The 22,950-nt window shown below is 33.8% G+C and overlaps 1 protein-coding gene across 1 annotated transcript in view; it reads right to left on the bottom strand.

Annotated features, from left to right (window-relative positions):
* Positions 1-22,436, bottom strand: part of LOC133201920 (28S rRNA (cytosine-C(5))-methyltransferase-like) — a 24,496-nt gene extending 2,060 nt beyond the window's left edge. Inside the window, exons 1-8 of the mRNA XM_061337708.1 lie at positions 22,200-22,436; positions 10,155-10,340; positions 7,648-7,753; positions 6,733-6,844; positions 6,461-6,602; positions 6,246-6,361; positions 5,488-5,666; positions 1,344-1,551 (exon numbers count right to left, since the gene is read on the bottom strand). Of these exons, the coding sequence (XP_061193692.1) occupies positions 1,344-1,551; positions 5,488-5,666; positions 6,246-6,361; positions 6,461-6,602; positions 6,733-6,844; positions 7,648-7,753; positions 10,155-10,340; positions 22,200-22,436 (1,286 nt within the window). The remainder of the gene's footprint in view (positions 1-1,343; positions 1,552-5,487; positions 5,667-6,245; positions 6,362-6,460; positions 6,603-6,732; positions 6,845-7,647; positions 7,754-10,154; positions 10,341-22,199) is intronic.
* Between the last annotated feature and the right edge of the window lie 514 nt (positions 22,437-22,950).

Raw genomic sequence — 22,950 nt, 5'->3', positions numbered from 1 at the left:
TGCCAATACCTGATTACTTAAGGTCAAATATTTTTTATTGTTTTTCTTAAGTTGTTGATTGAGTTTGATCATGTAACATCTATCATTTGTGAATATTGAGCGTTTTTCAGCATTTTTTAGCATCTAAAATGTATTCCAAATGTACCCTTGCTTACCACTTATTTAGAGATAAATTCTAAATAGTTTCTTTATAGCATAAGTGGCAACAAGGTGTCATGTTTTTGGGATAGTGGTTTGTTTGTTTTTCTTAGTCTTTATTAAGGCTTAATAAACATTCAAAGTAGCTGAAAATCTCAATTTCTTCAAATTTTCTGGCTGTTGCCATGGCAACCAAGACACATAGCAACAAAATTTTATTTGATATATATTTCTGGTGTCAAGTTGTAATAATGGGCAAAGTTTCATCAAAATTGGTGATCATGCGTGGCAAAGAAGTTTAAGTGGTTACAGAGAATCGCTATTAATTATAGGGTACAACAGTGGCTGGCATGTCATTGTATCAGTCACTCTTCATTGTCTTTTGAAAATCCAAATGAATCTGGAATGGGAATCAATTAGTGGAATGAACTTAACCCCTCAGAGCAATTGAGGCAGTCTGATTCCTGAAGTAAAATAGGATGGTTGATAAAATACTGTTAACTCTTGGGAATTAAAGCAAAAATTTGCCAATGGCTTAATAATAACTAAGTGACAGAGAGGTGGTCATTATGATAATGAATCAATACCAAATGGCAGGAAAAGTTCTCAGAAACAAGAAAGATAACCACTTGATGTATACCATTTGACAGGACAGGTGGGCTAGGCACACATTTGGTCAATACCAGGTGATGGAACAGGTAGTCAAGACTACCAAAGGGTCAATACCAAGTGACATAACAGGTGGTCTAGACAGTCAATAGGTCAATGTCCCATCGCCTATGACAAGTTCTGTCAACTTGGTCATATTACCAAGTGAAATGATAAGTGGTCAGGAAAGCCAAATGGAACAAGAGTGGGCAAAGCATCCAATGGGTCAATAGCAAGTGATGGGACAGGTAATCAAGATAGCCAACAGCTCAATTTTATATCAAAAGACAGCCAACACAATATCAGTCATCGCTGTGTAAAATCTGTTATTTTTCATTTGACAATGGATGCAACCTTTAATTTCGAAATATTATGATATGTGTAGCAATTTACAGTTTAAACCATCACAAATATATTAATAAGGAAAAATATGTAAATCTCTCAGATTATGGACAAAAATTTATAACAATTCTAGGATCTCTGTTGTAATTTGATAGATGCCTGTAAGTAGATCAGCACACAGTATAACAGTAACCAATGAATATCTACACAGTTACCTTTCCTTGAATCTGTTATACATTTCCTCACAGACTTGTTTGTTTTCCTCTTCATGGACAGAACATGTGGAATAAACAATCTTTTTCACGTTTGGGAATGAGAAGGCATGTCGTAAAATCTGGGCCTGGAGTTTATGGAGTTGGTCGAGGCGGTGCTGGGTGGTGGATGAGTCATCATTAGTCAAGTCATCTAGTCTATTTACAATGCCTGTAGTGAGATAAAACAAGATCTCATTTTTACCAAAAGCATATTTTTTTCCAGTTCAAAAAAATTTTTATAACATAATTGGATGAATTCGACATCCTAACATTAAGTAAAAATCATTTAAGGGGAAGAAGGACCTTTAGCTGAAAAAATTCTTGTCATTCAATTTTTTTTATATTTTGTATATTTCTTATTAAGTATGTCCCACATATCTTAAAGCAGTTATATCATTAGGTTTCTTACCTTATTTTAGAGATATTGATTGACAAATATTATGCCCTACAGTATCTAAGTGGAGTTTTAATTCTCCATGTTGCTGGGCTCATTACTCTGTCCATAATTAGAATTTTAAAGCATATATAAAAATATGTAAGTGAACATGTATCTTTTAAAATATTTCAGGGTATAAATTGGGTTTAAAATTCGAAAAGGCAAGTTTCATCTATCACACTGCATCTGGATGGGGAAAATTACGAACTTTTTAAGACAACTTAAACAACAGAAAACGTAATTTACAAAAAATCCTATCATTCAATATTTTTAAATTTACGTTAAAATGCAAGTCCTTCAAATTATTGATTAACTGTAAAAATTTCGAATGGTGAAGCTGACCTCAATATTGCACAGGACATCGTTGAAGACGACATAAGCAGGACAAAAACTTGTCATGTTTACATTTCTCTAGTACGGGAAAAACCAACTATGACGTCACACGTAAGCTAAATAAGCGAAATAAGATATACCTACATAAGATTTCCGTCATCAGCCATGCAAAAATAATTTTTGTGTTCCCCGTTTCTCAAAATACTTCATCGTATACTGATTATGACCTGTTTATACATAATAATACCACCCTTGTATTCACCGAGTATGATCTTGCTGTACCAGCAGATCGTGTATGACGTCACCGACTTGTTGGACGCGCAGTTTAAAGAAACAGAGGAGTGGATCAATCTTTTTTCATAATTTGATAATATTTACAAGAATGTTAAACTTTTTATTTTTTTTTAATATAAGATGGTAATTAAGAAAAAAAATTGTCAAAATTTTTTACAAGAACTGATGCTTTACACGTTTTGCACTTATATAAATGGAGACTATGACGTAGTTAACAAAGTCATGTGACCATGTGTCCTTCATCCCCTTAAGGAATGTATCTAATAGCTACCCAAGTTATACAGTATAACCTGGGTTTGGACAGTTTTGCGGTTTATAAAAAAGCGTTAACTGTTCCAACCCAGATCATACTGTATAACTTGGGTAGCTATTAAATTCATTCCTTATAATTTAATTGAATTTTCTACCATTATGTGTTGTTAACAAGACGATTTCCCCTCAAATAGGACATTAAAATTGCACAAAATTTAAATGTTATGTCAAGCGGATTGATACGATTTTGATGCATTTTAAGTCATTGTGACGTTGGCAACACAGGTTATATGATATAAACTAATTTTTCAGCCAATCAGAAAGTGTGTTACAGCCAGAATTAAACTATTGTTAATTATTGAGTAATAACTTGGTCTCAAAATCTTGAAAATCAATCAAAAGCATATATTACTTTCTGATATTCACCTATGTTTTTCATTAACTGTGTTTTGCCTTAAGAAAATTTTTTTTAACTTTCTTGATTAAAGACTTCTGCTAAACTACACAAGAAAACTGAAAAACTGACCTAGGAGATAACAACATTTTACAATAACATATATACGAGGGTTGTTCGGAAAGTTCGCGGACCATGTCAATCTTCATTGTCCCCCGCTTTCACTGAAAGTGGGGGACATTAATTTGGGTCTGTCTGTCCATCCGTCTGTCCATCCGTCTCTATTTCTGTCTGTCTGTAACACTTTCGTTTCCGTGCGATATCTCGTGAACCCTTTGAGCTTTTGCAATGAAATTTTGCATAGCAACTCCCTATCGACTAAAGAAGAACGCTATTAATTTTAAGGTCAAAAGGTCAAAGGTCAAGGTCATAAATTCATAAATTCTCTCTGTTTTAACACTTTCATTTCCGCGTGATATCTCAAAAAGCTTTTGAGCTTTTGCAAAGAAATTTTATACCATAACTCCCTATGGCATCTCTCGCCCCTCTCACAGTGTCCCGTCCCGTTTTTTTTTTCTTATTTATTGTATATTAAAAGTCACTTGGCACTATTCTTAGCACAGGGGCATGTGGAGAGTTATTACGTATAATATAGGTTGTCGGCCGACTTTATATTCTAATTACATCTATTAGATCTGTTTAGTAAAGGCTAAATTAGACAATATGTATTGTGTAAAATTTTGACAATATCGAACGTGAATATAAACATTATATATGACCTAATGTTTGCATCTGATCAGACTTAACTCAATATGAGTTAAGTCATATTATGGAAATGAGTAGATCAACTAAGAGTCAAAGAAGCATAACGCTTACAACATTATCATTACTGACGTTTGACACTACCCTTTTGAAATAATTTGATGTATACTCATGTGCCTCCATGGTCTAGGGGTATGATGCTTGCTTAGCAAGTGAGAGGCCCAGGTTCAAATCCTGGTCAATCCAATTTTTTCTAAATGATACTACTCAACATGTGAAATGAGAAAGTTATGACATCTGGCATGTACAAACTCATAAAATCTTTATTACAGTGTGATAAATATTCTATATATTAAAAAGAATCTTCTATTCATGTATTAAAGAATAAGCAATCAAATCTTTATATCCATATTGGCATTTTTTATTTGCTTCAATATACATGTATACATTTAATAATTCTACAAATTCAGGGGAGGGGGGTTGCCCCCCAGAACTGCGCATGTTCTTTTTTTTTTCCCCAAGTGGGGGACACAAATTCTCTGAATTAGCTTGTTATTCTATCTTCAAGAAATTTAAAACGAGCACATTATTATATGTTAAAATCTTTATTTTGTTGATGTGTGAAGTTTCATTCAATGTGATTTAACAGAAGTCATATAATTATTTAATTTTAAAATCAACATGTTTGGTTACCACAGAGCAAACTCAACCACATTGTAACGTCAAAAACATAGTGTCATGAGGTTCTCAAAATACTCTCCCGATACATTTCACACAGTATGGCCCAATACCAGTGCACTTACTAAAAACGTTTCTTTATTACTTGAAATTTATTTTGTTAACACTTGTTCCAGTAGCATATTTTTTTTGTCAATGTTATACTTTTTATTACATAATTGTGCTTTCACAAGATCAGCAATTGTGAAGTGCCTAACTCTCACCATGACCTCACTAACTTTTTAAAGATTTTGAACAGATTTTTACAGATAATCTGTTTCCTCCCAGATCATCCTCGTCTGATACAGAGTCTTTATCATTCAAATATCGCCTGTCCCAGGTACACACACATGCATGGCTCGCTTTTGACATATATCCTACCTCTTCCAGCATTTTCATAGTTTTTTTCTGGAGTTTTCCAGAGTACAACACAAAATTGTATCGTTAACTGCTGGTCCGTGACATTCTACGACATCATCTTTCTTTGCCCTTTTCACTGAAGACTGCCTATCTTCTGAAATTGATTTTTTTTTTCAACGTAGCAAAATATTGTCATAATTTGGAATATGAAACAATGTAACAGTTTTTAAATTTGAACGTCTAGGATTTTTCTGTTTTTGCGCCATTTTACAGAGGATATGACTACAGACATTATTTAGTGTATTGATTGTATATTACGAAATTTTGACCTGTGCTGCCATCCAATTTTCACATTTTTAACATTAAATAAGTTTGAAATAAACCACGATATTTTTTTAAATTTATTTAACACTTCATTTAAATTTTTTGTTAAAACATTTCTACCAAATTTGGAAATAATATGAGGTTTAGTAAAAAAGTTATGACAGTAGTCTGCGAACTTTCCGAACAACCCTCGTAGAGATTTCATGATCAATGACCCATGTCTTATGACTGACCTGATCCACTACAGGAAGGGTCCACCATTACAAACTCTACATCCTTATAGGCCTGACTATCTGTCTTTACCCTGAGAAAGTCCATACATGGAGCCACTTTACACATCACGCCAGCTGCCTCCACACAATTCTGAAATATGGCTATCCTCTCTGCCTTGTGTTCAAAGGCATAGATTGTTCTGGAAAAGGAATTACAAATAAGTCATTTTTGCCAGCCAAGTACTAATCTTCTACACTCTTTATGTAAGTAGATAAATCAATATTGCTTATTTAAATGTAATCCTTGTACATGTATTTTTACTTGACGTTGAGGTCAATGAGGAAATAACATCTGTGACTTGAACTTGAACTTGTGCCAGACAAGGCCCTTAGGGTTCTGATTTTACCAGCTAAACATAATTTATGAGAGTAAAAATTATATGTTGGAAGAAAAAAAACAACATTTTCCTTCCTTTGTGAAATTTATTATCCAATGTCCTTTTCTAGGGGAGGAGGTAAGAAGGGAGGAGGAGGATTTATCATTTTACTTGGTAGGAAGAGGACCTGTGTTCTACATCCATCCCATTACTTCACTTTGAAAGAGGGTACAAATACAAAATGATAACATATCAATTGCATGTTTGTGTTCCCACAAAATGACTTCACATGGAGAAGGCAGGGAAAAGAACATGCCTTCATCTAACATGTATATATACATTATAGCATATATATTTGTATTTTCATGATCATACACAAACTATAATCCAGAGAAAACTCACCCATTTTTGCCCATTAAACTGGCCAGGTGACTTGTTTTGTTGCCAGGAGCAGCACAGCTATCTACTACAACAGCTCCCTCTGGTTGTGACAAAATGTGAGCAGGGAGACAACTGGCCTAAAAGGAAAAACATGCATATGCAACATCTCTTTAGGTTGAGTGTTCAAATGAAGAAATGTGTTGTTTTTTTAAAGGAATCGATGTTCATTTTTGTACCTTGTCTTGTAAAATGACTTTGCTTTTCTGTACTAAGTGGTGATTATGGAGGTCAGTATATGCAGAGAACACCAAAAGATCAGAGAGATGGAAGTCTTTCATAAACTCAGACTCTCCAAGATTTCTGCAGGTTTCTATAAAACTGAAATTTTACATAAACAACATAATATACATCATTACTACTTATTAATAAATAAAAAAGTGATTTGTAAGAAATGAAATTCCAGAGAAGCACCCATCAGTTGTTTTGAGCAGTTGTGAAGTATCAGTACCTGTCAACCTCATCTGGGGTAGGAACCAATGTCCATCCATCGTCCATAAACACCTTGATCACTTCTTCCACTGTTACTTTGATTTGGTTCACTCGAACATACCTTGGCAGGGCTAAATGTAAAAAAAAAAACAAACAAACAAACAAACAAACTTACTCAACTTTTTGTGTCACCTGCTGAGCAGAGCTATACTGAGGGATTTGCCCAGCGTATATGTCTGTCAATCTATCCATCTCTCACACCCTATATCTTGAGAATGGTTAGAAGTGGGGATATGATATTTGCTCAAGTATTGCTTGAAGCAATGGCCATTGTAAATTACCAGGGTTATTGACCCAGTGACCTTTGAACTTGTTTTCAAACTACATTACAGTGCCAATATACACAATTATTTTTTACCTTTAAGAGGCAAGTCTATGCTATTAAACATGCAATTCTTGTAGTAAGACATTTTGAAAAATAAATATATAGTGTTACAATTAATCTTCTTGACCTTGATTTTGACCTACTTATCAAAAATTACAGAACACAGATTCTAATTGACACACTTTGAAAAAGTGCACACACATTAAAATAACTTTAGCTTTATATACATGTAGGTCTTTAATGATGCTGTATAGCTAGTGACACATGCATTTCTTTGAACACAGTAGTATTATCCAAAGTCACCACCACCATTTGATCAACAATTACAGAGTCCAATTATTGAGTCCACTTATATTCTACTAATATTAAGAATTGAACACATTTTTTTGGCCTATAATTTCTTAAATGTATAAAAACAGTGATTCAGTAATTTACCTAAAGTCTGCCCTTAAAATTAGACAAATCAAAAGGGCAGAGCTAAAATGCTGCAATCATTCACCATCAATGCTATAATATGTATGCAACATTCACTGATATAATGTATGTTACCTTCTGATGTTGAGTATGGTAAATCTGCATAGTGCTGTACTCCATAGACAGTCAACAGTCTGTCAAATTCACTGGTTATACACTCTTTATTCTTTGTTACCACTACCTACAAAAGTATACAGGAAACCGACATAAAATTCCACCCTTTAGATATCCTTTACTTTTTCTCGTTACAATTTTTTGTCTTAAACGTAAGTAAATTTTTCAGTTAATTTGATCCACAAATCAGGAATTCAGAAATTTCTAAAAAATTTTAAGTCTTTGTTTAATTAAGGAATAACTGTCAAATTGTTTGGTTTCATGATGTGATCAAACGAATGGCTTGCATGATAATTTGCATACACGCCAAAGGCGTTTATGCATAAAATTATCACGCAAGCCAATCGCTTGATCATCGTCATGAAACAAAAAAAATCTGCCAGTTATTCCTTATATTTACATACTCTTGATTCCATAAATTCACATGCTACATTACAAGCCCCGCTTACTTCTGCTGTCTCTGTCCCACCCCACAGGTTATTTTTATGTCCCCAGATCGAAAGATCCTGGGGGTATATTGTTTTTGTCCTGTCTGTCTGTCTGTTTGTCTGTCTGTCTGTCTGTTGTCAACTTTAACCTTGCCCATAACTTTTGATTGGTTGGAGCTATGTCTTTCATATTTCACATGTGTATTCCTTGTGCCAAGACCTTTCTTTGGGTACCATCATATTTGACCTTTTGACCTTGACCTTGGAGTTTGACCCACTTTTGCAAAATTTTATGAGACTTTAACCTTGGCCATAACTTCTGAACAGTTGGTGCTTAGGGTTTCAAACTTCACATGTGTATTCTTTGTGACATGGCCCTCCTTTGGATACCAACCACTTTGACCTTTTGACCTTGACCTAGGAGTTTGACCTACTTTTGAAAAACTTTAACCTTGGCCATAACTTTTGAATGGTTAATGCTAGGGCTTTCATACTTCACAAATGTCATCCTTGTGACAAGACCTTCCTTTGGATACCAACCACTTTTACCCTTTGACCTTGACAAAGGAGTTTGACCTACTTTTGAAAAACTTTAACCTTGGCCATAACTTTTGAATGGTTAATGCTAGGGCTTTCATACTTCACATATGTCATCCTTGTGACAAGACCTTCCTTTGGATACCAACCACTTTTACCCTTTGACCTTGACAAAGGAGTTTGACCTACTTTTGAAAAACTTTAACCTTGGCCATAACTTTTGAATGGTTGGTGCTAGGGCTTTTATACTTTACATATGTAATCCTTGTGACAAGACCTTCCTTTGGATACCAACCACTTTGACCCTTTGACCTTGACATAGGACTTTGACCTTCTTTCGAATAACTTTAACCTTGGCCATAACTTTTGAATGGTTGGTGCTAGGGCTTTCATACTTCACATATGTAATCCTTGTGACAAGACCTTCCTTTGTATACCAACAACTTTGACCTTGACGTTTTACTTACTTTTAAAAAACTTTAACCTTCACCATAACTTTTGAACAGTTGCAGCTAGGGCTTTCAAATTTCACAGGTATATTCCTTGCGACATGACCTTTCTATGCCTACCAACATTTTTTATCTTTTGGCCTGGATTTTGACTTGCATTTGAGAAACTTTAACCTTCACCATAAGCTGCCACACAGGGGCATCAGTGTTTCACAAACACATCTTGTTTTAACCATGCCTATCAATGAACCAGTAGCTTTATGTAGAAATGAAGTATTTTTACTATTTGTAGTTTTATCTTGGACAAAGAAATTTCAAAAAGTAAATATTAAAATATACATGTATCTTACAGATCTAAGGACATGCATGTTATGATGTCACAGAAACAATTTGATGTTATTTAATGAGAGAAAAGTCTGTGACTCATGTTGGATCCAGTAACCTGACAAAAAAGCCTGGCATCCTTTTACACAAACTTATGTTAAGAGGTTGAACACCTGTTACACACACATTTTTCACTCATGCAACCTACATTGTAAGTTCCATGCACAAATTTTATAGCAGAGTTTTATGTAAAAGGGAAGGTTGCCGGCTCAGTCACTTTGTTCCTCCACAGGTGCCCCAGCTTCCTCCCACATTAGTGACCCCCCTTACGCTCACAACCGTGCCAAAGAGAGAGACATCAATTCAAGTTATTAAACTCCTTTATCAAGTAAAATGAAGAAAATTAAGTTTCAAAACTACTGAGAGTGGCTTGAGTCTTGAATACGCCAATAATAATATCATAATAAATAACTCCTCCCCAAATTTCTACAAAGAACAAATACATGTACAAAGATAACTTCCCTTGTTTTCAGTAATAATTGCATGTTCAAAAATAAAATAAGCTTAAGGTTAATGAAATAAAATATTACAGTTATTTTATATATATATATATATATATATATATATATATATATATATATATATATATATATATATATATATATATATATATATATATATATATATATATATATATATATATATATATATATATATATATATAAAGTACCTTTAATCTTCTTGGTCTAAACAGGCCAGGTCCAATCATGAAGTCATACAGTAAAACTCGGGCCAGCATCTCATCATTCCACAATAGCTTATTTTTCTCTAGTAGCTTGGTGCGCTTGACAACTGTTTCCAGGATCTTAGCGTACCTAAGGGTCTGATTGACTAAAGCTGACAACATCTGCTTGTCCTGTCAAGATCATAACACATCATTAATTTAACATGTTTAAGAAATGTATTTATTTTTTGAGAATTCATGAGGACATGAACTACAACACTTCATGCTGGCATATTTCATGTATCACATTGTAGTTCATGTACCTCAAGAATAATAAAAAATTAAACTGATTTTTTTTATATTTACATTATTTAACTGATGATTTGACCATGTTGACATGTTGACACAAAATTTATCATTCAACTGTAATTTCTTAAAAGAAACAGACTGCACTATATACCGTATAAGTGGAATTTTAGCAAGACGCAAATTTAGCAATTTTTTTCTAAAAAAATCTGTATTTAATTTTAGCGAGAAATAATTAATTTTAGCGATTTTGTAATGTCTTGAAAGATAAACAATAACCTCAAATTGTGGAATTAATTGTTAGCGATATTTAATTTTAGCAATCTCAACACCCTCGTTAAAGATGCCAAAATTGAAACCTCGCTAAAATTTCTGTTTATACAGTATTTGAAGTCAATTATTGAATCATGATGCCAAAGTGACAACTAGTATTAATTGTAACGGGGACCGTTACAGATGTTCCCCAAACGCTCCCCAACTTCCTTTTGGTGTCTTATTCCCTGTAAGCTTCATTAAATAAGGCAATCAAGTATATTGGTATTTTTACGCATTACACGCGCGCGCACGGGCATGCATGTACAAAATGACCATGTCAACTTGTCTACACTTTTAATACATCTTTACATTCAAATTTCATCAAAAGATAAAAAAAAATTCGGCTATATTAAGTATATTTGTCATTTTATGCATTGCAAGCGCGCGCACGTGCATGCATGTCCATGATGACTGTGTCATCTTGTCAACACTATAAATATGTATACATATTTTGAGTATCAAAGCATTTCATCAAAAAGTATAAAAGTTACAGCTATATCTAGTATATTGGTCATTTTAGCATTACATGCGCGCGCATGTGCATGTTGACAATGTCATCTTGTCTACATTTATAATATGTCTATATATTCTGAGTATCAAAGCATTACATCAAAAAATGTAAAAGTTATGGTTATATCAGATATATTGGTAATTTTACTCATTGCACGCGCACGCACGTGCATGAATGTGTGCACTGACCATGTCGTCTTGTCTACACTATTAATACATCCTTATATTCTGAGTATTAAAGTATTTCATCAAAAGATATGAAAGTTTTGGCTATATCAAGTATATTGGTCATTCTACTCATTGCACGCACGCGCACGCACGTGCTTGCAAGTGCATGCATGTGTGCGCTGATTATGTCATCTTCTGTCCACTTCTAATATATATCTATATTCTGAGTTTCAAAGCAATTCATCAAAAAAAATGTAGAAGTTAAGTCTATATCATTTGAATTAGTTATTTCAATCATTGCGCATGCGCACACGTGTGCATTCTGACCACGTCATCTTGTCTACACTTTTAATATATCCTGATATCCTGAGTATCAAAGCATTTCATCAAAAGATATGAAAGTTATAACTATATCAAGTATATCTGTCAATTTACTCATTGCACGCGCGCGCACGTGCACGCACGTGCATGCATGTGTGCGCTGATCAAGTCTTCTTGTGTACACTTCCAATATATATTTATATTCTGAGTTGCAATGCAATTCATCAAAAATTGTACAAGTTAAGTCTATATCAATTGCATTGGTTATTTCGATCAATGCGCATGCGCACACGTGCATGCATGCGCATTCTGACCATGTCATCTTGTCTACACTATTAATATATCCTTATACTTTGAGTATCAAAGCATTTCATCAAAAAATATAAAAGTTACAGCTATATCATGTATATTGGTCATTTTACGCATTGCACGCGCACGCACGTGCATGCGCGCAAAATGACCTTCGTTCCGCAAATTTACATAACATTCCTATCGGATGTGTAGTTTCGGAGATCACTCACGGACAAAAAAGTACCCAGGAAGAAAAATAATAATAACTAGAAACTCATTGCGAGCAATGAGAGGTCTTCCGTCCGATTCTGAAAAAAAGAAAACTCAAGCTGAAAAAGTGATAAAAGAAATTCAGACACTCTGGAGATTTAACCCTAGTCGTTAGCCTGAAAATCCAACGTGCTAACCATTAACCATTCCCTTTTTTGCATCACTCCTGTCACGACCGGAAGTAACGGCGATACAAGATTTTGTCACGATTCAAATAAACTGATGACTGACTATCAGTCCTGAAAGTTTTAGACTTCAGTCGTTTACTGTTGCCGAGCAATAGACCAGAATTTGACGTTTTATTTCCGGTGGAATCTAACATATTTCAAAACAGCGAAAGAGATGCAATAAAAAGATGCAAGTTTTAGTTTAAAAAAGAAACAAGAGAAATAATATGAGCGCATCCTCTCATCTAAAAAATAAAACAGGTTTTGTAATCCTCAGAAATAGTTCTATCATTTGATAGTTGCATATTTAAGATCAGAGGTTACGTCCTATATTAAATATCGAAAAATAGCTTTAAAAATAGGCTGTTTTGTAGAAATTTTCAGGATACGAGGAAAATGACTTCTAGATGTGCGGGTTTTCCTTTTCGTGCGTCGTGAGTACTTCCGGTCGCTACCGGAAGCGAATTAAAAAAGTCAATTTTCGAAGTGTCTGAATGGCCGGAATTTGTCGTTTTGAATCGGTTTTTAGTATTTGCACTTAGTTCCGGGCACGTTAACGACAAACGACAAATTGCGGTCATTCAGACACTTCGAAATTCTAGAGGCGTTCCGAGAAAACTAAAAATAGTTCTGGGATAATTGAAGTTATATTTAAATTTCCCGGAACGCCTCTGGACTTTTCAAGTGTCTGAATGGCCGGAATTTGTCGTTTTGAATCGGTTTTTAGTATTTGCACTTAGTTCCGGGCACGTTAACGAAAAGTTTGAAAATGTGTTTAAAACTCATGTTTTAGGAATTATTTGCAAGATGTGAGGGTTTTCACAATAAGTAATCAGTGTTCCGAGACGTCCGGTGCATAAAAATCGGTAGGTGCAGCGTTATTTTCAAAGAACAAGCCATGTAAACAAGCGAGTTGAGCAGACGCCATTACGGAGCCTGCATACCTTTACTTTTTTTACATATCAATAAGGTACATACATATTTATAAACCAAGACCCAAGTACCTGTGGATCTTCCATTTGAGATTTTTTGCCAGAAGAGATACTCCCTTCATTGATAAGTGGAATTTATCCTCAGCTAGTAGATTATGAATGGGGTTTCCATTGGATGACATATTTCCATGATCAACATAATGGATGGGGTCTTTCAATTCCTCCACCCGTTGTTGAATGAGGGTATTGATTATCCTGCAGTTGGAATTATGCTTGGTATCGCCTCCTCTTGGTGTAGTGCCACTTACAATAATTTTTGCACGAGACCATTTGGATATGATGACATCTACAATTTCGAATAGCTTCTCAACACAATCATAAGGTGAGTTGGACTTTAAATCATTTGTTAAGGAGTGTAAAATAATGACATCTGGTGATCCCTGATGTTCAATTATAAAGAATGTTTCCACCTAAGCATATTGCCGTGGCCCCTTTTTCGGACCCCTCCAACATCATCTAATTAACTCAAATCTTAATTATTTTACACCTAACCCATATTTCATTATCTGTGTGGTACATTACTTGCAAAACATTACATTGAAAACGGCGCTTTAGTTTTATTAAAGGTAATTAAAAATGCCCACTAGTGGGTGTTAATTCCGGAATGTTGCGCTTGTCCGAGCTGGGTTTTAATTGTGTCTCATTAATATTCGGAGTAGGCGGGGCATTTCATCGATCGATTGAAATCATGTTATCGCCAGTTATATAATGGCTTCTGGGAACTACTCAGCATGATTTGATTAAAAAAATATGCACAAAAGTAAACACAAAGAACATGTTTAAACTTCTCAAGGATTTCGCCGTTGTTTTTTTGTTTTTTGGAAAGAGGGGTGCGGGGGGAGGATATGTACTCCCTCCCTAAATCCAGATTTTCCCCCATTTTTGGTAGGTTCTGGTTGATCCTTGAAGTCATATAATAGATAGATAAAATTTAGAAGCTTACTTAAAAAACAACAGGTGAATGACAAGTTACTTTTGTTTCAAAAATATTTTTAGTTTAAATAGGGTAATTAAGTTGCGATCGCAATTTACGTGGCGTATACGTGGAAAATCAACACTAAATGAACCAGGTTGCTTGTACATGTAAACACGTATTGAATTTTTTAAATAAAATAAAACTCTCTCTCTCTCTCTCTCTCTCTCTCTCTCTCTCTCTCTCTCTCTCTCTCTCCGTACTTTAGTACAATAAATACTGGTGTACGGAATAACGAAATAAAACATTTTTTTTGCAATGCTGTAGTGATATTTAATCAGTAAAACAATTTTATTAATTGTATGTGTGCTTTTTTGTTTTGTTTTGTTATTTTTTCGTCCCAGTAAGCTTTCCAGTGTTAAACAATCTATACATACTTCTACCTCGTGTACATAATATTTTTACAGTCAAAAAACATTTTGAGGAATGATGCTATAGCTAAGATGTAGACTATGGCTTGGAAACTCATTTAGCCCGCAAGCGAACCCCTAAATCCAAGGATTAAATCTAAAATATCATTAAATTTTGCCCAATTTAAAATTCCATTACCCTCATCTGTCAAATATTTCTTATGAATGGTATAGCATCATTATTTTTTCTGTCTTCAAATGTGGACCTAATACCTGAACAATATTAATATCTGTCGGATGCCACTATTATCATCGGTTTCATGGCCGTAGGAACCCGGGGGCGGGGGGGGGGGTGCAGGGAGCCCCCCATAATTTTGCCGATATAAAGAACACTATAGAAAACATAGCTACCATATACTTGTGCCCCTTCAATAATTACGTCTGATGCCCCCCTTTTATTTTTGCTTGTCAAGGAATATTTGGTAGTTGGTAGTGCTCCCAACTGAAAATGTATGACTGTGCTCCTAAAACTTGCTTCCTACGGGCCTGGGTTTTATCAAAAGAGGAATTTTATACAAACCCAAAGAATTCCTTTGAAAAGTATATAATTGAACGCTTTTGAAATCAATATAGATGTGTGTTTTAATTTAAAGAATATTTTGTTAAGAAAAGTAAATGGAATTGAGTGGAAGGGTTAGCCTGTTTAAGCCCTCTCCCTACATCAAGGTCAACGTAAATACATAATTGATATAAAGCACAAATGCAAAAAATGTAGAAATAATGTACCAAAAAGAAGGGGAGGGGAGGAAAATTAAAAAAAAATACTAGTAAGCAAAATTACAGTGAAAAATAAGCAAAATTACAGAAAAAATACCGGTTTGGGAATATTCAAAAATGTTAAAGAGCTAAATCCACGAAGGGGCTAAATCGGCCCAGTCATCAAAATAAATGAAACTTTCTCACATAAAACTCTAATATTTGTATGTTGTAAAACAATTTATTTTTTAACAATATCTTTTCTGGTTTTCTTTTTACATTCGTTTAAATTTGGTATTGTTTTCCTTATTAATACTATCACGTCATTACGTTGACGTTACATACTTTAACCTTGTGACGTTGACATTTTGTATAAGACAGTAACATATGTACGTTAATGGAATAGAAATAACCAATACAGGCTCTTCTTTAAAATTTTGTAAAATTTTACTTTGAATTTTTCAAGAAGTTCTAAAAACTTTTGGTTTATTTTTTAATTAAAGTTATGTGTACTCTAAAGAAATGCCAAATATTTGTTATATACAACGGTTGTCTGGTAAAATCGTTGATACATGCATGTAACGCATTTTAAATGATAATAAGAGACACGTTAAGCTGAAAACAAACAGAAAGTGTTAATCCATCATATTTGAGTAAAACTTAATTAATGTAGTAAAATATATACCATAGCAGCCATGGATAAAGATTTTATCATTCATAAATGTGTTATTGTATGGTCATACGGCGTACAAAAAAAGATTTTTTTTTATAGAAAATACACGAGTACTCTTTAATAACGAAAGCATAAAATTAAAATGAAAAGTTGCATTAAAAATGAATACGTTTGAAGTTACCATCTATTTTATTGTCATTTTGAGAATTTCGTTGCACTTCCGGAATTTATGGCATTTCCCGACATTTGAAATGAAATTGTAGTTCATACATGTAATACACGTAAAATAGTGACGTTTGACAACAATCCTGCGCACCACAGATTGTCAGGAAAGAAGCCACTACAGACTTTTAAACATGAGTGATGCAAAGCATCAAATCGGCCGCAAAAAACTATTTTTTCAACGAAAACACAAGATTTCCAAAGTATTTGAATTTCAAAACGGAACCTGAAGTTAAAAAAAAAAAAAACAAGATAAACGGAAATGGCACATATACCACTTTACTCAATGTAAATTACTTAATCGAAATAAAGTTCACTAATTATGATAAATATGTTATATCATCAAAAAGAAACTTTTTTATATACCCACAATAGATATGAAAAGAGATTTCAGATGATAAAAACGATCGAATGAATTATTGCTAACTAATCGTTTCGTTATCATATCATCATATCTTACACATTCCCATTTTGGGGAGTACCTATTACAAACCCTTTTAACAAAATCATAAAGTAATGATTATCTGGTGAGAAGTGAAAATTACATTGAAACATAACAACATCTATAGGACTTTCATATAGTTCAAAACCAGTTTTAACATTTTACTCATAATTTTCATATATTTAAAATAACGTTCCGTTTCTCCATGTGCAATTTCTAACACAACTACAAATAGATAGGCGACAATGAGTACAGAAGACGATAGAATAATCATAATATTGTATACATATTGCATATGAGATTTTTAACTCGGACGTTTTCGGATCGTTACTATTTGTAATTAAACAAAAATATACGAAAAACAGCTACTGGCAATAGTAAATGGCTATCATTACAGACCGTCGAAAAAAAAAATTATAGACCACATGTCGAACGACATATTACCATACCCCCCACCCCCCAAATACCATGTTCAAATGCCTGATCTATGAAGTTATATTCTATATAGACATCCTTTCAAAAAAAAAAAAAAACAAATATGATAGACAGGCAAAATTACCGGTAGCAGTTATATCCGTTAATAATAGTGTTGTCAAATCGGACGATTTTTAGTAACCGGTTACTCGCTTCCTTTTCCGATCGAGTACCCGGTTACTCTGATAAATTTTCGTTACAGTTTCCTTATCTATTATCTATTTCATCCATTACCTATCGGTAGAAATGAAACACAAATTAATGTACTGTATATTAACTTTATTTACAATTACAATATCAAACACACCCACGATATCTTAATTCAAAGAATTTTGATTCATATGTCGCTTAAAACGGGCAGTTTGTTATTAATTGTTATGTTAAAGAAAATTTTATCAACATACCAAATGTAAGAAGGCGAATACTATTAGATATATAGTCGTCAATCACCATTTTTACAATAGTTTCGTTATGTTTTCCTTTGATGAATTATTTATTAACAAACTTGTAGTCCCACCCGTACAATAACTCCAAATCACATAATTTACATTTTACAGATTTCAAATTAAATCAGCTGTTCTTTTAAAAATACTTCCAAACTTAAATGTCTGCGGCGGCATCTTTTTAAACTATGTTCCTCTGACTATCACAGGTCTAAATGAGGTAATCATAACTCAGGTTTTCAAAACTTGTATACCCTCTGGCAATCAAAGCTATCAATTATATAAACTGTGAAAACTAATCATAACAAATCGATCCTATTTGTGAACCCCTAGATCAAGTCTAACGGTAAATAAAATTAGGGAAATATGTTAGTATACATTTATAAACAACATAACATTCATTTTCTACGTACTTATTATGTAAAATGTATTTTTATCCGAGTAACCGAATAGCAGTTTTACTTATCGATATTCGCATCGTTCAACGATTAACCGGTTAACCGGGTACTCGTTGACAACACTAGTTAATAATAATAATAATACATTCAGGATACATGGCCGTAGGAACCGGGGGTGGGGGTGGCCATGCCCCCCCCCACCCCCAATAATTTTGCCGATATATGGAATACTATATAAAACAAAGCTACTACATGCTTGTGTTTTTGTCAATAAAAATGTCTGATCCCCCCCTTTTTTTTTGCTTGTCAAGAAATTTGGTAGTTGATAGTGTCCCCAACGGAAAAGGTATGGCTGTGCCTCCCCCTCCCCCCAGCTGAAATTGCTACCTACGGGCCTGGGATCTATAATAAATTTATGCAATGACCGAGTCACGAAAAATCAATCGTTTTTTAAAATATCTTTTATCAAGGAGATTGAAAAAAAAATGAAAACTGCTACTGAATTTATTTTTTATACTATATATACAAGAACTAATATAATTGGCATTGTTATTTATTCACTTAACTACTTTCTTATTTAAATGGCAGCAGTAATTGGTCGAATTGTCCTACGTATTTAATGAATGAAGGTGGAATCCCGAAACCCCCCTCCCCCAATAACCCCTGTCTCTTTTTCTTTCTTTTTTTTTTTTTTTTGCTTCTTATTTTGTATCAATGCTCGAATCCCCCCTTTATGAATTTACACTACTACATGTATAAACATGCTTGCTAATCTTGGTTGCCCTCTCTCCCTTGGGCCTGTTACATTTAAGCGTAGTAACTCAAAACAGAAAGAGATCGCAAGTAGCCTCCCTTTGATATTTTTTTCATGTGTTGGCTAGGTCACAGCATGCATGCGATACTGAAATTACTTAAAACCTTAAAGAGAAGTCACTGCCTTGGTAGTAAGTTATTCGTTTATACAATATAGGACACTTTTCTTATAGAGGCTTATCACAAAAATTACCCGCGATCTGTAAAATCAATCTATTGTTTATTTGATTTATCAACCCGAATTTTCTAGGTTCAGTACTTCGTAACATAATTTATGTTAAGAGGTCTTGGATCAGTAAAGGTTTTGGCTAATAAATATTAATTAATCTTTTGTCTTAAAATGCCACTGGCGATTTCTGAAACGCATGTTGGGTATCATGGGTATGGGTTATATTATAATACATGTAGTTATAATAGACTCTATTGCGTAACATTAACCATTTGTATGCTGTCGAAGCAGACTTCACGACATTTATGTTTTGTAAGGTGGCAAAACAATCATTATAAATACGTCTTGGTAGTTGCATCCGATGTTATTTGTTTAATATTCTAGGCTATTCCGACACGGCCACTCAGGAGAAAATAAAGATGTAGCCTACATGTTTCTCGGATGATCTCCCTTTGATTACATAGTGACCATGGTGACGAGGAGCCGGGAGTTGGAAAACAAATTCAAAGCATAAATAAATAGGCTGTCAGAGGAAAAGAGAACACATTATTTTTTTTTAACATTTCAGCATAATGATGAGTTAAATATAGATCAGCTACTTGAAGGAAAAGTCTTGGGTCAGGACTGAGGCACGTAGTACACAAAATGTCGACATTATTGCATCTACACGCAGTCATGCTTAGCGAGAGTTCTTCGTACTTTTTTGCACCACGACACAAAATAACTTATAATAGATATAACAATCGCATTTTGAAACTTTTTAATATTTACAAAAACAATATAGAATATTTTTCTTTTCTATTAATGTAGGATACTCCCCGCTAATTTTACTGTGTGAGTCGGTGCTAAGATATTTGAGTCGAACTAAAAGTATTAATTTCGATGTGGTCACACCCCTCGAACAAAATAAAAATATACTTTATTTATTCATATTTTAATCCTCTTTTCAATGGTTTAAATTTTATTTTGTTCGAAGGGTGTGGCCACAGCAAAAATTTGAACCAAAGACGAAAAAAATGCTTTATTTTGATAAAAACTAGCAAAGTGCACGTGTTTAGACGTTTTCTGTACAAATATGACGTCATCAAATAAAAAAAAAATGGCATAGAGTGAGTTAACCATGCATCAGACACATACCTTGCTTCGGACAACTTCAAGCAATAAACTTTCTGTAAATCTGAGTGTTCCCGTGTTTTTACTTGTTTCTGTCTTGAAGCTGAAGATTTAAACTTTTTATTGATGCCGATTTTTATTATCATGTTGCGATAAAAATACCCCGAGAATGGCCTTGAAGTTACGTCATATTTTACATCATCAAAGGGGAGTAACCAGAATTTTTAGATTTTGCAAATTTTTAGAGTTGTTGTTCTTTAATTAGACTTCAATGGAACGAGTAGGACTTTGGTGAAATTTGTTAATGATTGGTAATTTAACAGAACTTTTAAAGAAATTTCACTTCCATGTTTGTATAATTTTTTTTTAGAGTTGTTTTTTACTAGTACGTTCACTTCACCGTACATCGGACACAAATTAACCATGCATCGGACACTTTCCGATGCATGGGTTAATTATCACTTCTATTTTCACACAGAACCCAACTGACATCTGTTTTTTGCAGAAATAGAAATGAGAAACTCTAAATTTTTAGTGAATATACAAGTTATCGATATATGACGTCTAGAATTGGACTCAATTTATTTTTACAAACCAGAGTATGATAACCCCCGAGACCAACGTACAAGTTGACACGTATAAATAGCATTGTAAAGCCTTTCTAGTGCAATGTGATGCAACTAAAAAATCTCCTCATTTGTGGATCGATGTAGTCAATCAAATTTAAGTAGAAGGTTAATTTTGAAATAAAATATAAAAATAATTCAAGATCACTAATTTTAAATCACCCAGATAAAGCTATGACATTTTTCCGGTTCAAATACCGTTTGTCCGATGCATGGTGAATATTGTCCGATCCATGGTGAAATCTGGCACATTAAGAAAAAAATGGGTTTTAGTGAAATTTTCTCAATAAATAGTATATATTTGTATCAAATATTTATATTTTAACTACATACTACATGTTAAGTTCCATTTTGATAATATTCGGCCGGTAGCGATATCGCTAGAACTTGTTGAAGTATGAGGGTGTCCGATGCATGGTGAATTCACCCTAAACTATTTAAGTTTGATACCCAAGGATAACATTTCTATTGTTAATTTTCTTCTTCCCCTCAGTTTAATTTTCCTGAAAAAATAGGCCGATTTAGCTCTTTACTTACAAAATAATGAATATTTAAGCAATATTTGGCACTACTAAAAATACTGGGCAGAAAAAAAAATAATTTGATGTTGATCAATTGAAAATGTAACGGTCTGAATTACTTTTCGGAGCTAAAGCCACGTGATTTATTGATTTTTTTTTGTATTCACAAAGTTACCCGAGTCTACAAATCACGTAATAATTTGGAATATTTAACAGGCCATAATGAGGTCAATGACTTGTAAATACCCGTGAATAGTGAAGGAAACGGTCGCTGTTTTGTACCTTTTTTCAAAAAGTTTACCCCGAGCGCAGGTTTGCCCAAAATTCTCCTTTAAATATGATGAATTTCCAACAGTTATACACCTTTTGTCCTTTTGAGAAATTTGGGCAACAATGCGCTCACCATGTATTACCGCTTTAAAAATCAGAATAACTTTGAATATCAATGGAGATTCGTGAATTGCAGCGACCCCTCTTACAAAACACAGCTTCGTTCTTTGTTTTTATGGACTTTTAATTCCTGTAATTTCGCAAAGTTACGATTTAGACATAGAAGAATCGCATTATTCATCTCATTGGGCTATTTTCTACACTTTATTTTTGCGCAGATTACCGGGGGCCACGTTTAGTACACTAAGTGCAATCATTCTTTTTTGGTTTCATCCAATGTTGTTTTGACGACTTTCATGCTCCTGACAGTTTCTCTTCTTTAATATTTTTGATATTTGAAGTCCCAACCAAAAGCACTTCTGGCTTTTGCTGTTTTATGTTGAGGTTCTTTTCCAAGTGTACTGTACTGCCCAGCTGTAGGTTTTCATCTTCCCGTTTGTTCAGTATCGCAGGTAAATTTGCAACCTTTGCTGATAAATTCTCAATATCTGTATTTTTTTCATCTAATTTTCGCACCATGTGATCTGATTCAACAGCTTGTCCATGAGCTAGGTTTTCTAGTTGTGAACGAGTAGCAGCAAGCATTTCTTTCTCATGTTGAATTGCCTCTTCATATTGTGTCTTCACTAGCAATCTGTTTTCTTTTTTATCTGTAACTGATTCTTTAAGCTTGTTATTTCTTCTTTCAATTTTTGTATATATATTATACAATTATGGACTCTTTCGGTGGTGAATATGGTTTGTTATTCACCAGAAAAATATCAATATTGACCGAGGCGAAGCCTCGGTCAATATTGATATTTTTCTGGTGAATAACAAACCATATTTACCACCGAAAGAGTCCATAATTGTTTTATTATATAGTCCGGATTTGAATAAATAAGACATTGAAGGCTCCATGACGACACCATTTTCATTTACGAACTTCTGTTGTAGAAAATTTTTTTTAAAAAAATCCAGATGACAAGTTGTATCTTCCGTGTTTTCCTTTCGCTATGTGTAAGACATCAAAATATTTAGAAAATAATCCTGCGATAAGTTGTGTAACATTTTTCCTGCCCAGATACTCAGCTTGCTCCGGCCGTTGCAACCGTTTTTA

The sequence above is a fragment of the Saccostrea echinata genome, unplaced genomic scaffold (assembly GCF_033153115.1).
Source record: "Saccostrea echinata isolate AGI-Se365-2 ecotype Australia unplaced genomic scaffold, CSIRO_AGI_Sech_v1 ptg000046l, whole genome shotgun sequence".
In the NCBI taxonomy this organism is placed as follows: Eukaryota; Metazoa; Mollusca; class Bivalvia; order Ostreida; family Ostreidae; genus Saccostrea; species Saccostrea echinata.
The sequence above is the reverse complement of the archived record's forward strand: the minus strand, read 5'-3'. Positions and strand labels throughout refer to the sequence as shown.